This window comes from Pituophis catenifer, unplaced genomic scaffold (genome assembly GCF_029215685.1).
Source record: "Pituophis catenifer annectens isolate HBS135680 unplaced genomic scaffold, rPitCat1.0.hap2 SCAF_1, whole genome shotgun sequence".
Lineage (NCBI taxonomy): Eukaryota > Metazoa > Chordata > Lepidosauria > Squamata > Colubridae > Pituophis > Pituophis catenifer.
The window spans coordinates 327163284-327180507 of record NW_027256881.1 but is presented as its reverse complement, the minus strand read 5'-3'; the positions used below and the strand labels follow the sequence as shown (position 1 = coordinate 327180507).

At 41.1% G+C, this 17224-nt stretch overlaps 1 protein-coding gene across 3 annotated transcripts in view; it reads right to left on the bottom strand.

Annotated features, from left to right (window-relative positions):
* The window catches only part of MDGA2 (MAM domain containing glycosylphosphatidylinositol anchor 2), a 603292-nt gene that overhangs the window by 198915 nt on the left and 387153 nt on the right, over window positions 1–17224 (bottom strand). For all 3 annotated transcript variants that reach the window (XM_070931707.1, XM_070931708.1, XM_070931709.1), the window contains exon 8: window positions 10202–10495. In XM_070931707.1, the coding sequence (XP_070787808.1) occupies window positions 10202–10495 (294 nt within the window). The remainder of the gene's footprint in view (window positions 1–10201; window positions 10496–17224) is intronic.

Sequence of the window (17224 nt, the reverse complement as noted above, 5' to 3'; positions counted from 1 at the left end):
CTGTCGGATATTGGTAACACTACAGTTTTGTTTTGTTCTTTTTAGCCTAGTACAGTATACTCTCACACTAAATACTTACTCTGGTTTGAGTTGCCCCAGCATCAATTATTAGAAATGCAAAATGATAAATTCTTTGCTGCGAGTGAAAACCTTATTGTTTGTAAACTTCTAAGTTTCACAAATCAATTTGAAAGCCATACCCTTTGCAGGCACAATTAATTAAATTGTTTACATTATTCTATCAATACTTCTGGCAGACTGATTTTTTTTTTCCCATTGCTGTAGATAGAGTGAGATCTCTCCAAGATGCTGATGATAATCAATAGTTACTCTGTTCCTGATATTAACTTTAGATGAAAATTCTTTCCTTGGTGACTTCCTTGGGGATAATCTTTATGAGATTCCAATCGCTGTAACAAAACAAGGCCATTAACTTATCAAATACAGATACTGATTAACAGAGTTGGAAAGGACCTTGTAGGTCATCTAGTCCAACCCCCTGCCCAAGTTGACCCTACACCATTTTTGACAGATGGCAGTCCAGTCTCTTCTTGAAAGCTTTCGGTGATGAAGCTCCCACAACTTCTGAAGGCAACTTCTGTTCCATTGGTTGATTGCTCTGTCAGAAAATTTCTCCTTATTTCCAGGTTGAATCTATCCTTGTTCAATTTCCATCCATTATTTCTTGTCTGGCCTTTGGGTGCTTTGGAAAATAGCTTGACCCCTTCCTCTCTGTGGCAGCCCCTCAAATATTGGAACACTGATATCATGTTTCCCCTGGTCCTTCTCTTCACTGGACTGGACAGTTCCTGTAAATGTTCTTCATATGTTTTAGCCTCCAGCCCCCTAATCATCTTGGTTGTTCTTCTCTGCACTGCTTCTAGAGTCTCAGAATCTTTTTTATAGTGTGGTGACCAAAACTGGATGCAGTACTCTAGGTGTGCTCTTACTAAGGCTTTATAAAGTGGTATTAGTACCTCCTTGATCTTGATTGTATCCCTCTGTTAATGCAATTTAGGATTGCATTGGCTTTTTTTCATGGCACACTGTGATGAAACACAGGTAACCTGAACTTCAGCTGTATTTCATGCATTGCAAAGCAATCAGAGCAATGCAAGAGTCAATTAGTATGATCAACAAAAAGACATAGTTGGAACATATAAACATAAACATGTAAGAATATACTTATTGCATCTTACCTGGCTAGGAAAAGAAACCTGTCACTTATATTTTTGCAAATTACTGTTCAGTAAGGTAAATTATTCATACTGAGCTTGACACCAGTATCTCAAAGATACAACAAATACTCACAGTATGTCGGCTACAGATTTTGTTGTTTTTCTCTTCTTTTTCCTACCATATAATATGCATTCTTTATGTCTTTATGGCTATTTCTTCACAATGTCCATTCAAAAGACTTCTGAACCTGTTACAATCAGCCATTACCTCTCTAATGATAAGTTTTATCAGAATAACTATTCCATAGCTTATTTTGGATAATACATGGGAGCTATCCTAAAAGGGATTGACATCTCATTTTCCTAAATATTCACAATTAATTTACAATTGTGCAAGTGCTACATGAAGAATATACCTCTACCATTTAAAATCACCATGGAGAAATCACTAAAATACTACAATTAATCATTAAATAAAACACAACACATATATTCAAACTTGGACAAGAATGAACATTTCTTCTTTGTCTTCAAAAATCATTGAGTAAGCTTCATTTCCATACATCAGATCAGTGGTGGCTTTGCGAACTGGTAGTAAAAGCGGCAGGAGGCTCCGCCCACCCACCCAAATGTCATAATGGAGGATCTGTGCATGCGCAGAAGCTTCTGCGCATGCACAGAAGCATGCACATGTGTGCTCCCGTTGCAAATCGGTAGTAAAGGTAAGTAGAACCCACCCTGCACCAGATCCATCTAATGTTACATTATCACTCTTTGCATGAGTTATCTTTCGAAAATATCTGAATCCTGTTCTCCTAAGTGCAGAACACTAGCTTGGGAAATATTGGCAAGTTTCTGCCTCAACATTTTCTGTTCTTTCTCTTCCTAGGTGTTTTAAGTTATGATCTGTCTGTCTATCCATCCACCCATCCATCCACACACCTATCTTAATATTAACTCAGAGATACATATACCGTGTTTCCCCAAAAATAAGACCGTCTTATATTTTTTTTGAATCCTGAAATAAGCACTTGGCTTTATTTTCAGGGAGGTCTTATTATTTTGGGGGGCGTGGAGCAAGACGGGGCTCCTCTTGCAGTCTTACCTGATTTCCAGCTCTGTCTCCCTAACCTTAACTAGAGGAAATGGTGGGGACAGGCTGCGCATGCGTTTAAATATTTTCGGGGAGGGCTTATTTTTGGGGGAAGTCTTATTTTCGGGGAAACATGGTATTACAAACCAAAGTGCTCTGTTGCCATGTTTGTTTTACAAAATAAGCTAGGCTCCATGAGAGATGATTGTGGGAACAGAAAATAGTGAAGTACTGATATGAACTTACTCACAGGTCTTAGTACAAGACAGAGATGGTTTCTAAGTACTAAACAAACAATATCAATGCTCCTTTGACAGTTACTTTTCTTTTAATTACATCAATTTGGATATATATGTCTGTGTGTCTGTGTCTCTCTCCCCCCCCCTCCCTATCTATCTATCTATCTATCTATCTATCTATCTATCTATCTATCTATCTATCTATTTCAAATGTGTTCATCAATTCAAAGGGATCACTCCAGTCAGGAATCACTTACTGTTTTGTGAAGATGTGAAAAATATACAGGGGGTGGAGGGGTTCAAGTTTTATAAAATGTGATTTTGATTTGGATTATATTTTGTGGAAGTCCTGGGGGGAGGGGAGGGCTAGTGGGGGTTAGGGAGGGTTAGGGGGGGTTAGGGAGGGTTGGGGGGGGAAATTGGGGAGAAAATGTATTTGTAAAACTTTTTCAATAAAAAAAAAAGGAATCACTTACTGTTTTTCTTTTCTCTATGATTTCCTGATAAGGTATATGATATAAACATTTCATTATATTGTGCTTGATGGTATTTTAATTTTTACTGTAGGTGCTCTCCAGGATAATAAAAGAGAGGCATGCAATTGCTTTTGCATGAAGCTTCCCCCCCCCCCCGTTTTCACCCCCCTCCCCCAAACTCATTAGCAATGATGTGAAAAAACAAAGAGTTGAAAACAAAATCCGATCCAAACTCTAGAAGTACGTGATATCAAGCTAATTCCTCCGTTGTGGTTTGTTGTGTTTTTATCAGAGTGAGATGAGAGCAATGGACCTCATCCAGTGGATAAGCCTCAGTGAAATGAATAGATGCTCTACAAAATATGCTATGGCATGTCTTCCTTTTTTCCTTTTTCTTTTTACAAGACTTGGTAAGACTATTTCCAGTGGATGGGTCTGCAACATTCGAAGAATATGTGTTTCTTTGAAATGAGATGAGATCCTGGATCTTTTCACATTTATTGTGTGAAATATATATATCCAATATCCTTCAGCACAAATTGTTGCAGGACAACTTTCATGTGCAATAACCTTATTTCTGCGGCATTGTTCAACATCTCAATATATCAAGTTACACTAGTTCCGGAAGTTCTTGGATTACCTGCCCCCTTTCAGATATATTAGACTTCAAAGATCCATTATACTTTATAGCTTAATGGCTGGGCAAGACAAAATTGCAGTTCATAGCAATAGCACTTAGATTTATATACTGCTCCATACTGCTTTACAATACTCTCTGAGGAGTTTGCAAAGTCGGAATATTACTCCTAACAATTTGGATTCTCATTTTACTGACCTCAGAAGGATGGAAGGTTGAGTCAACTTGAGCCTGTCAGGATGAAATTCCAGCCTGTGGGCAGAGTTTACCCACAATACTGATTTTAATCATTGCAACATCCTGGCTCCTTTCTATCTGAAAGGTGGTCTTCTTGAGGAGTATGCTATAAGTTGTCCAAGCATAATGGAATGATGTATGTATGTATGTATGTATGTATGTATGTATGTATGTATGTATGTTTTCTTTTATTTTCGTAGGCCTTTATGTGTATTTCTCTTTAGCCAGGTTCTTCCTATGTAAACCAAGATTTTTATGCAGCCCTAGTTCAGTGAAATCCCAATCCACTAGTTTCTAGGCTTTTTTTTTTCCCAGGCAGCCAGCAAGCACCCTGCTGCCCATTGGGAGACTAAGGAGCAGGGTGCTTGCTGCCTGCCTGGGGGAAAAAAAAAAAAAGCCTAGAAACTAGTGGATTGGGATTTCACTGAACTAGGGCTGCATAAAAATCTTGGTTTACGTAGGAAGAACCTGGCTAAATCTATCTATCTATCTATAAAAAGGGGTGACTTTGTAAATGAAATAAGGGTCCCCAGGACTCCAGGAAGTTGAGCAATGGATCGATATCCAGTCATTGAGAATGACTGGACACCTTTTGATATTTTTTTTTAGAATGACTCCTGCTCACATTTGATTTATGTTGGGGGAGGACGGAAAGGTTCCCATCATGATTCCCAGTAGATCTAATTTTGTTTCTTCTTGGCTTGCAGGAATCATAAAAAACAAACCTACCTGTACAAAATGTTGGAATCATTAATTATTTTCTTTTTTTAAAAAAATATCCATTATCTCTTTTTAGTCTCAGTGAGTGATTCTATGGATATATACTCCAAAGCAATGGGCTTTATTTGCAAGGTAGATATATGCTTTGATTGACATTTAAAATGGTTTTAGTTTACCTCTCTTTTTTTACAAAATAATAACCATGAACCATATACTCCTTCCCCACACTTTAAGAAACCCATTGTAAAATTCTATGATATACAGGTAGTCAGACGTAGGTTTCATATATTTTTTATCACCAGTTCACCCCGCGAACACATTCTGCGCATGTGCCCGGCCTTCCACACATGCACTTTGCTCATGCGTGTATCTTCTGTGCAGGCGCCCGACCTTGAAAACGTGGCTAAATAGGATGGTATTACACTGGGGCGGGGGGGGGGCGGCCCCACCCGCAGTCGCCGCTACCGGTTCCTTCGAACTAGTCCAAACCGGCTGAATATCACCACCGCAGTTAGTCTTCAAGTTACAACCACAATTGAGCCCCAAATTGATGTTGCTAAGTGAAACATTTGTTTAAGTGAGTTTGCCCCATTTTATGACTTTTCTTGCCACAATTGTAAAGTTAATCATTGCATTTGTTAAGTTAGTAATATGGTTGTTAAGGGAATCTGGCTTCCCCATTGACTTTGCTGGTCACTAGGTCACAAAAGGGGATCGCATGACCTTGGACACAGCAACGATCATGAAGTATGAACCAGTTACCAAGCATATGAATTCGGATCATGTGTTCACGGGGATGCTGCAAAGGTCGTAATGTTGAAAAATGGTCATAAGTCACATTTTTCAGTGCCATTGTAACTTTGAACAGTCACTAAACAAACTTTTGTAAGTCAAGGACTACCTGTATTCTATCCATACCTTATGACAGCATTATTGCAGATGGAAATTGATTTAATTGCTTCCTTTTTAAAGAGAGAGAGAGAGAGAGAGAGAGAGAGAGAGAGAGAGAGAGAGAGAGAGAGAAAGAAAAAGGAAGGAAGGAAGAAGAGAGAGAGAGAGAGAGAGAGAGAGAGAGAGAGAGAGAGAAGAAAGAAAGAAAGAAAGAAAGAAAGAAAGAAAGAAAGAAAGAAAGAAAGAAAGAAAGAAAGAAAGAAAGAAAGAATCTTAATAAGGTGCTCTACATAGCCTAGCTTTCATTGGAAATAAGCCTGGACTGAATTTAAATATGCCTTTACCTGTCAAAAACAAAGAAAATAGAAATTTTCATACTCTTTTGGGGATAAGGTCAACCAGATTGTATAATGCTTACTACCGCTGATGCTTTGGCAACAAAGCCATTTTTAAAAGTATTTCTAAGCAGCAAGAGAAACAACAACAGAAACGGATGCATAAGCTCCTAAATCAGTGATGGCTAACCTTTTCGGGTTAGCCAAGTGCCATAAACACCTGTGATCCCCCTGCGTGCCCTGCCTCCGTGCATGCGTGCGTGCGTGACCCCCTGCATGTGCCCCCCCACATGTGAGTGTGACCACATGTGCCCCTCCATGCATGCACACGCAACCCCCGCACATGCACGGCAGAGACTCGAAAACCAGCAGGAGGCGCATGCACATGCACGGCAGAGGTGAGCTGGGGTGATGGCTTGTGTGCCCGCAGAGAGGGCTCTGTGTGTCACCTATGGCACGTGTGCTATAGGTTCGCCATCACAATCCTAAATGATTTTCCTTGCAATATTAGTTGGATTGGAATCATTGTGGCATTTTATAAAAGCTGTCAAAAAAGCCACCGGAACACATAAACAATATTTACATGTACATACAGTGCTTTACCCATATTTCACATACCTAAATCAAATTGAAGTCCAGTTTATGTTACCTTGGGCTAAGCTTTTAGCAGAGACCTCAAGAACCCTTAGCAAAGCCTTACTGGAGTCAGCGTCTCCTCTCTTGCAAGCAGCAAAATAACTGCCTAAATAACCATTTTAATGGAGAAGGAGAGAAAATGGCTCTTTCTTTTTCTTTTTTTTTATTGAATAAGCTATCTAAGGAAGCAAGCAAAAGTTCAGACCAACCTTCCCTTTGAGGCACTCTAAGACAACAGTTCTAAATTATTTTTACACGTTCTATTTCAAGGCTCTTAAAGAATACCGAGTCCTTGTCCTTAGCTATGGAAGAATTGAGGCCGTATGCTAATTCAAAGAGAAACAAAGTAGGGACACAACCCCCCTTTTTGTAAGATGGGGCCATATATATGTGTGTGTGTGTCAGTTGTTTGATGAAGGCTTGAAATCTTTTCACTATATTCTTTCTCTGAAAGGGCTTTAGGTGAAGGATGGAGAACTGTAACATTCAAGATATCTGTGGCCTAATTGCACACTAAAAAGCATAATTTGGAGAAAAAAAAAAACTTTCTGGAATCAGGACTATTTGCAGACAGCATTTGGAAATCCATGGTAAAACCCATTGTGGGAAGCCAGTTGATATCTGAACATATGAGAAGCATATTATCCATAATAATGTCCTAATTTCATTGGCTGGGCACATCTTATATGAACACAACCACTGCATTTGGTTAACCTAGGTCTAATGTCTTGTATGAACTCAACACATATACGCAGGGGTGGGCTTCAAAATTTTTAGCAAGGGGTTCTCTGCCCGGTTGCTGGGTGGGCGTGGCCATGGTGGACGTGACCTAGTCGGCCTCCTGCACCACGGTGTGTGTGTGGGGGTGTTTTTGCCCTCCCCAGGCTCCGGAGGCTTTCCTTGAGCCTCCGGGAGGGCAAAAATGGCCTCTCCAGGTTCCGGAGGCCCTCTGGTGGCCGGAAGCAGGTTCATTTCCGGCCTTCCCAAACTTCTGGTAGGCCTGGTTTTCACCCACCCCGAGCCTCCGCGCGTGCCCTGCACTTACCTGCATACAAAACAGGCCACGTGGTACTCCTGAAAGCAGCGGGGTGGGGTGGGCGGGGCCAGCCAGGAGTGGGATTTGGGGGTTCTCCGAACTGCACAGAATCTTAGCTAGAGGTTCTCCCAAACCTCTGTGAACCCCCAGCAGCCCACCCCTGCATATACGTAGACCAAGTTGGCAATTCTTCTCCAAATCTTGTCTTAGTCAGACATGTTGTACTTCAACCTCCATAATCCCTTGTGAGCACAGCCACTGGCTAGGACAGCGATGTCAAACTCGCGTCATCATGGCAGCATCACGTGACATATTGGGACTTTTTCCCCCTTCACTAAAGGGGGGGGGCAGGCCCAGTACATGACACATCCAGCCCGCTGGGTCGCGAGTTTGACACCTCTGGGCTAGGAGTTCGACTGTGGGAGTTGAAGAGAAAGACACCTGGAGAGCATCAGAAGACTCATTAAGGGTCTCTCAGGAGCCTAGAAGGAAATAACAAGTTGTTTGCTTTTTTTTCAGCCTAGTTCCCAGTAATTGGAGCCCTGGTTTATGCTCTAAATGTTTACTACTATCATGAGAGAAAAGCATATGTCTGTATCCTTTTTCTCTAATAGTTTATCCCTTTTATTTTACCTACATTTCTCCCCAATTTCCACTTTCTCGTGTTTTGTTTCTTCCAGGCATAGGTTTTCAAAGCACCCTTCCAGCAAGACAAAAACAAATATTTCATTGGCTAGCTTGGAAAAGAAATTCCAAAACCGTGATGTTTCTATACCTACAAAGAGCAAAATCATTCAAGCCACAACATTTTATGGAAGCAAAAGCTGGACTTTGAAGAAGCAAAGTGGGAAGGGTATTGGTGGCTTTGAACTTTGAAGTTGAAGAAAACTCCTGAGAATATAGCCAAGAAAACAAACAGATGGATCACTGAACAAACCAATCCAGAGTTTTCGTTTGAGCCATAAATGACTAGGCTCACATTATCCTACTCTGGCCACATCATGCAAAAACTCAGCTGGGAAAAACTCAGTGGAAGGAAAGAGAACAGCACAGCCAGCAGCAAGATTACAAGATTACATTCAGAGTTACAGGGGCTCTGAATGCACAGTGGGAAAGCCTGAACGACCAGGTTAAGGAGAGATCAACAGGGAGAAATTATTTCTATAATATGTGTTTGTTCTGTAAAGGGTAAATGTGAAGGTTCCCCTTGCACATATGTGCTAGTTGTTCCTGACTCTAGGGAACTCTAGGGGGCGGTGCTCATCTCCGTTTCAAAGCCGAAGAGGCAGTGCTGTCCGAAGATGTCTCTGTGGTCATGTGGCCGGCATGACTGAACGCCAAAGGTGTACGGAACGCTGTTACCTTCCCACCAAAGGTGGTCCCTATTTTTCAACTTGCATTTTTTATGTGCTTTCAAACTGCTAGGTTGGCAGAAGCTGGGACGAGTAACTGGAGCTCACCCCGTTACACAGCACTAGGGATTCAAACCGCTGAACTGCCGACCTTTCAATCAACAAGCTCAGCATCTTAGCCACTGAGCCACCGTGTCCCTTGTTTGTTCTGAGTCAGCAGCAATTTGATGACCCATAATCAATCATTGGTTTGCCAAGGGACTGGGTCTTTTTAAATTGTTCTAATGAAGTTTCAAGCTAGGACTGAACAGTTTTGACCCATCAGCACATTTTGTCAGGGCAAATTTTCACTTGAGAGGGGAAGCTGGAAGATCTCCATCTTAGATTCACAGTCCAGATTAAACTCATATATAGAAGGATAATGTGCCTAACTTCAGATAACTCTTCAGGCATATGATTATATGGTTTCTAGTTCATTTGCTAATACTTAAGCTTTTATCAAGATTACCAGTTAGTTTGCTGTGACCAAGAACAGACCATTTAAAACAGTTCTAGAACTTGCCATTAAAAAAATAAAACCTGTTTACATTAAAACAAGATTGATATACAGCATTTTAGTGCTTTTTTTTTTTTTTAAATCACTCTGTGATTTACTGGTGAGATTTACATAGCACGTTCAATTAGATTAAAATGAAGTTGTATAATTTGCATTTCAGAATCTTTGGGAAACCAGGCAAAATCTAAGCATCCTGTACAAATCTAGCTACCATTGTAAACCATATTATAGTTTATTGTTTGGAGAAAACATGTTAGCTAAACATAACAATAACTTTTGTCAAGACAAGTGAATCCTGCCAATGAATGCCAGCATGACTTAATAGCAAATTGATTAAATATTTTTTTTTTCCATTCAGGGAAGAATAAGGGATACCCTTTACATGCCAGCATACACCAATTTCTTCCCTGATCAAACTAACCAAAACTCTAAATCCAGTTTAGCCAAAGACAATTGTTTGTCTATGACAGGAGTGGGGAACTGTGGCCCCTTTATGAGTTGTGGACTTCAATTCCCAGAATTCCTGAGCCAGCCATGCTGGTTCGAAAATTCTGGAAGTTGAAGTCCACAGGACATAAAAGGGCTGTAGTACCCCCACCCCTGCTCTATGGATACCCAAATATTGCAGTATGCACTTGCTTCACAGAGGACTGTGTTGCAAATGCCCATTTCACACAGAAGACTAACAACTCAACAATCTTACACAACAGGGAAATATGAATCTGTTGATTAAAATGAAATCCCCAAAACATTATTTTAAAACTCAATGTTACTGCAGAAAAAAAAAATTGGAGTAAAAGGGAATAGAGACTTACACTGTACGATCAGCTGTACCAATGCTTCCCTTGGCTTGACGTTAAATCCATTGTATTGACTGGTTTGACACCTGTAGGTCCCTGTCATCTCCCTTGAGACATTGACAATCCTCAGGATCCCATCATAGCTCTCCATCTGCATTGTCCCATCTGGCATGGGAACTTCCTTGTCTGCCCTGGACCAGAGGATGATAGGCTTGGGTTTCCCGGTCACCTGGCACTGCAGTTCAATGGTATCTCCTTCTCTGGTGACCAAGGGTGACTTTTCTTGTGGAACAGTCAGATTGGGTGGAACTTCAAATGGGCGCAAAGGGGAAAGGAAAGGAAGAAAACAAGAAGTGGAAATGAAATGGTTAGTACGTGAGAGTTCTGTGACTTTGAATGCATAATCGGACATTATAAGGCATAATTTAACCATCTCTGGAAGAGTATGACAGAATAATAGAATGACAGAGTTGCAACGGACTTTGGAGATCTTCTAGTCCAACCCACTGCTCAAGCAGGAGAACCCATACCTTTTCAGACAAATGACAGCCCAATCTCTTCTAAAAACAACCAATGATGGAGCATCCACAATTTCTGGAGGCAAGCCGTTTCATTGATTAATTGTTCTAACTGTCAGAAAATTTATCATTCTTTCCAGCTTGGTTCTCTCCTTGATTAGTTTCCATCCATTACTTCTTATCCTGCTTTCAGGAGCTTTGAGGAATAGATTGACCCCCTCTTCTTTGTGGCAACCCCTTATATATTGGAACATTGCCATCATGTCACCCTTAGTTCTTTTTTCCATTAAACCAGACATATCTAATTCCTGCAACCATTCTTCATCTAATTACCTTCTATGAGATTACCTTATTTTATAGCTAATCTTTTTGTAGGAGGGTGAGTAGCAAAAATAAACAAATAAATCAACCACCCAGCCTTTTTTCATTGATGCAAAATGGTTTGTATTCAGTAAAGAGGATTTCACATCTGAATATATTTTGATATAGTGTTATGCACAACCCAATGTAAGGAACAAGGAAGAGAGCATAATCTTGCCTGTTCTCTGAGTATCATTTTTTAAGAGGGATATTTATTTACTTTATTATGGGGAAAGCACATGAATACCCTTAACTCTCTGTGTGCATGGTTCATTGATGGCCTAATCTGACCTCATCTCCTTTTTAAATTGGCAGTTTTGGTGAAATAAATCATATTCCTGAGATTGTATAACAATCCATGTATGTTTGAAGTTATGTTCTGATTTTACTACATTGGAAATCACAATGTCAATTCAATGGTTATCAGTAATTTTTTCTGGCAATATATTGTTAGTAAAGAAAAAGACACACTGAAGTCAGCCATGGTTCCAATAACCACATATGATACACACTTGGATTTTGGGGGCAACAATATATTTAAAAATGTCTCTCACTTCCTTCTTTTGGGTTGTTTAACTTCCCAAACTAGCCTATAGCCTTGAAATTTTCTTTTTGGCCGACTATTAATCAGGTCCATCTTTCTTAGCTATCTTCTAACTCAACCAAATATCAGCCAGGAGCTGCTTCCTAAAAAATATTTTTTCCAGAGCCCTCCTCAAATATTGCAATGGCTAAGATTGCCTGTTTTAGATTGCCATAGCATCAATAGCCCCAGATGCAGAGGTGGGCTGCTGGGGGTTTGTAGGGGTTCGGGAGAACCTCTAGCTAAGATTCTGTGCAGTTCGGAGAACCCCCAAATCCCACTCCTGGCTGGTCCTGCCCACCCCGCCCTGCCCCTCCCAGGAATCCCCACTTGGCCTGTTTTGGATGCAGGGCACACACGGAGGCTCGGGAATGAGTGAAAAATGGGCCTAGCGGAAGTTCGGGAAGACCAGAAATGAGCCCGTTTCTGGCCTCCAGAGGGCCTCAAGAGCCTGGGGAGGCCGTTTTCACCCTCCTGGAGGCTCGAGGATACCGTCCAGATCCAGGGAGGGCAAAACGCCCCCCCCCCCATGGTGCAGGAGCCTGACTAGGCCACACCCACCATGGCCATGCCCACCCAGCAACCGGGCAGAGAACCCCTTGCTAAAACTTTTGAAGCCCACCCCTGCCCAGATGTATAGTAAGAGCCCATCTTACATTTTTTTGTCAATTTTATCATTTTTCCATCAATCAGATAACACTGTAGGTAATATAAATTCTGCATATCTTTATCAATGTGCAATGGCTTTTCGATCAACCTACCTGGTCTCTCTCATACACACCATTCTCATGTTTTCCACTATATTGAATATTTATTGTATTTTAAGCTGCCCAGAGTTGCCTTGATGGGTGGCATATAAGTTTAATGAATAAATAAATACATTTAATAAATAAATATTCCCAAATACACACTGAAGCATGCACATCTCTCTTTCAGTCTTCACTGAGAGCCTGTTTAAGACATTTGTCTGCCTGAAGTAAAATAGGAAATAGTGCTATCTCTTTTTCCCAGGTGTAGTAATTCAGTGGTAGCCAAATAATTTTGACAATTATTATAATTTTGACAAAAAGTGCCTGTTTCCCCTTCCTAGTACTAAGTCTGCATGTGTGCGCATTACACAAAATAAATAATTTCTGCTTTATCAGAAAACAGACACTCAAGAGAACAAAGCAAAAGGCCACAAGAAGGGCAATACTTTTTACAGAATAACAGAGTTGGACGGGACATTGGAGTCCTACTAGTCCTACTCCCTGCTCAAGTAGGAGACCCCATTCCAGATAATCTCTTCTTAAAAACCACACAACTTCTGAAGGCAAGCCATTCCACTGGTAATTGCTCTCACTGTTAGGAAATTTCTAGGTTGCTTTTCTCCTTGATTAGTTTCCATCCATTGTTTCTTGTCTTGCCTCCTGGTGCTTTGGAAAATAGGTTGACCCCCTCTTCTTTGTGGCAGCCCCTCAAATATTAGAACAGTGCTATTGTGTCACCCCTAGTTCTTCTCTTCACTAGCCTAGACAAACCCAATGCCTGCAACTGGACATAGGAGATAACCAGGCTGAGCCCAAGAACAGGATCAAATGTGTCATCAGTTTGGAGTTGCTATACCAGGGGTCTGCAACCTTAAACACTCAAAGAGCCATTTGGACCTGTTTCCCACAGAAAAGAAAACACCAGGAGCTACAAAACCTGGGTGGGCGTGGCCAACTCAACATCACTCCCACCCAGTTACATGACTCGCCAGCCTCACTGACCCAGGTTTTGTGGCTCCCAGTGTTTTCTATGAGAAATAGGTCTCTCTCTCTGTCCCTCCCTCCCTTCCTCCCTCTCATTTCTGTTTTTCTCTCTTTTTCCTCTCCCTCTCCCTCTTTTTCTTCCTTCCTTCCTTCTTTCCTTTCTCTCCTGCTTTTCTCTCTCATTTGTTTCCCTCTTTTCCCTCTCTCATTTCTCCCTCCCTCTCCCTCCCTCTCTCCCTTCTCTCATTTGTTTCACTCTCTCTCTCTCCCTCTTCCCTTCTCTCTCTCATTTATTTCTCTATCTCTCTCCCTCTTTCTCTCCCCCTTCTCTCTCTCATTTGTTTTTCTCTCTCTCCCTCCCTCCCTCCCTCCCTTTCATTTCTGTTTTTCTCTCCTTTTCCTCTCCCTCCTTTCGGCTGACCTGAAGATGAGCCTCTTCCTCCTTCTCCTCACTCGACCCCCTGGCTGGCTGTTGTGGGGCCTGGAGGGTGCACACAAGTGAGGATACTCTCCTCAAGTGAGCGGAGAATTGCCGGTGGTGGCATTGATTGAAAAGTGTTATCTGGGTGGCTTTAAATCTCACACGGGGGATTTTCATTGGAAAAGGGGGCTGGCACCACCGAACCTCGCACACCCACTCTGGGAATCAGACTTAGAGAAAGCCAGAGTGCCCTTGCCAAAGATGTTCGCCCATCAGCCAGTCAACCCACCCACTCCGCTCACCTACGCTGTGCTTTGGACAAGCCTGGCCGCTCGATTGATGAGGATATCTCCACAACAGCTGGTCAGGGGGTGGGGGAGAAGGGTCGTACTCACTCCTCAGTTGCAGACCTGTCTCCCTTTCCATTGTACCCTCCTCCCGGATCCTATTCCCACCCTGTCAACCTTAGCAAGGTTGGCGTCAGCCACGGTTGGGTTGGGCCAGTGTCTCAGGGCAGAGAGTAGGTCACACAACCGGGTTGGCATGGAGCCATAGGAGAGGGGTCAAAGAGCCACATGCGGCTCAGGAGCCACGGGTTGCCGACACCTGTGCTATACTTCCACAAGAGAACTAAATCCAGCCTCCCATAATTTTGTAGATTCTTATCTAGGCCAATTTGCCTTGACCATTAGTAGATCAGATTATTGTATATAGAAGTGGCATGAAATAAACTCCTCGTACTTTTGAAGTCTGTCCCACTTCCTGTTTTCTTGTGCCAAAAAGAAGAGACTTTTCTGTTGTGGCCGTCACATTCTGGAATATTCTCCAGTCATAGGTGAAATCTGTCCCCCACAGTCCTGGCTTTCTGGAAAAGTCTAAAACTATGTTCTGCTACTTTGCTTGAGGCCCCAACAGGGATGTTACATTGGGGTTGACTGATAGGATAGAGAAGATTTAATAATCAATTGGTTTTTATTTTTAACTTTTTATTCCAATATTAAATCCTTCTAATAATGTTAGAAATTGCTACTGGGTTTTTTTGCAATTGTTAACTTTTTTTATTATATTGTAAGCCACCCAAAGTCACTGCATTAGTGAGATAGGTGGTTTAAAACTAAATACATTAATAATAAATAAAGAAATATATAAATAATCCAAATCCAGAAAAATAGGGTATTTTCTTCTAGTCCATCAATCTATATGTTTTCTCAGTCTACTCAATCTGCTACACTGAGAAATAAAAAAATGTTTACCGAGATCTTTACTGATTAAAACAAATATATTGAAGTAAAATAACACTACAGAAAGAATGCAGACATTATTCTCTTTTTTCTCCTTGAAATGTGACTACGTTAATGCTCTTCATCAAAGAACTTGCCTTGATTTTATGATGTTCGTGTTAGTTTTTAGATCTTGCTGTGGTACAACACTGAAACACGAAGAATAGTTTTAACTATAGTGCTACTCCTGCAGTTTCATAATAGAAATAAACACAAAAGATATATAAACAAAAGCAGCAAGAGCCATATTCGGTTCATCTAAAAACCAGCAACCTATCCAACTCCTACTCTTTGACTAAAATTAAAACATCAGCTATCAATTGTGTGGTAGAATATTGCTGCTTGTGAGCACTGTTGAAAACAATGTGCTGGACAAAATTGACCATACAAAGAAGGACATTGCATTATAGTACAATGTTGCCCATTGATTATTGATGATAATAGATCTCCCTTCCTTTTAGTCAATTATTAATATTCCTTGCCACTATAAATTTTGTATATTGTTTTTCTGCTTTTAATACCTTATGGTACACCACCCAGATTTCCTCTAAAATACAGATCAGTGGTGGGATTCAGCTGGTTCTCTCCGGATTGTGCAAACCGGTTGCGATGACTGCGGGAGGCTCCGCCCACCTGCCCGGATGTAATGTGTGACTACTGCGCCTGTGCAGAAGGCCATGCCCACGCGCTCACATTTGTGAACCAGTAGGGAAGGTAAATGAATCCCACCTCTGATACAGATGGGTGGTTTGGAGCACCACTTGAACACCATTGGCACTAACATATTACCATCAGTTAGTCACAAAAGGCAGCTCACCCAGTTAGACCCGGGTGCTGTGTTTTATTACACAAGATGGCGTTTGTTATCCATGCAGACACTAAGGGGAAAAAAATACTAGGAATATGATGATGATGATGAGTTGCAAAACTTTATTCGGAATAGCTTACATCCAGCAACAATATCTTTAACCCCACCAAACATCCACCTATGCCTATTCCAGATCCTTGGGAAGGACTTGATAGGTGGATAAAAATGCTAAATCCAATCTGAACATCTGGCTGACTGTGTGACGAATCATAATTAACAAGATAACCAAATGGAGTCATGAGTAAAATAACAAAGGGCAAATTGTCCAGAGCATCCATTGGGAGAGGTCAACAATGCCAAAACAGTGGGCCCTTTTAAAGAAATATGTGTCATTTGTATTAAAAAGGGACAGGGCTTCAGTTGTCAGGTTGTGCAGCCATCATTACCATACAATGTATGTAAGCCTAAAAAAGACACATAGCTAAGTTTTGCAAAACCCCTGGATTTCATCTCCTTCTGTTTGTTTCCAGAGATAAAAGGAAGAAAACAACAACAAAACTTCTCAATTAAAAAGGGCATTTTCCCAGTCAATAAATGGCAATATTAAAAGTGATGTTTTTTAAACGAATGCCTGCAGCTTGAAAATGCCCTGACTTGAGTCATTAATTATATAGACTAGAAAATTACTTTTATTATTATGACAACAGACACAACTTTAAGGGAAAAAAAATCAGTAATAAGCACTTTTGAACTAAAAAGGAAGAAGATTGTTCCTTTCACACCCTGTCAAAGTTACCCAGAGCACACACAGCAGTCTACCAGAAGGGCCAGAGACCCACTGTTTAATAAGAAAGTGACATTTAATTGGCAAATTTCTTTTGTAGATTAAAAAAAAAGTTAGTTGAAAGGAGATCAACCCACCCTAATCTATCCTATCCAAATTAAAGACCGAATGTGAAAGAATATGAAAATATATTTGATAGACTATGGAAACTTATTTTCAAATTAGAAGTAACATCTTTGAAAAACAAGATGGAGGCAAATGGTATTTTGCTTGCAGAGAGAAATGATATATCTCCAAATAATCTTATTCAGTGTTTCTCAAACTTGGCAAGTTTAAGCTAGGCTGGCTGGAGAACTCTGGGAGTTGAAGTCCATACACCAGTGGTGGGTTCCTCCCGGTTTGGTCCGGTTGGCCGAGCTGGTAGCAGTGATGATATGACGTCACCGAACCGGTTCTGCTCCCCCCGCCCTCCCACCCCCCCACGTTATTCTTACCTTTTATTTGGTCCCACCCCCAATCTATTGCTGCCTCCTGAGTCCCAGCTGATGACT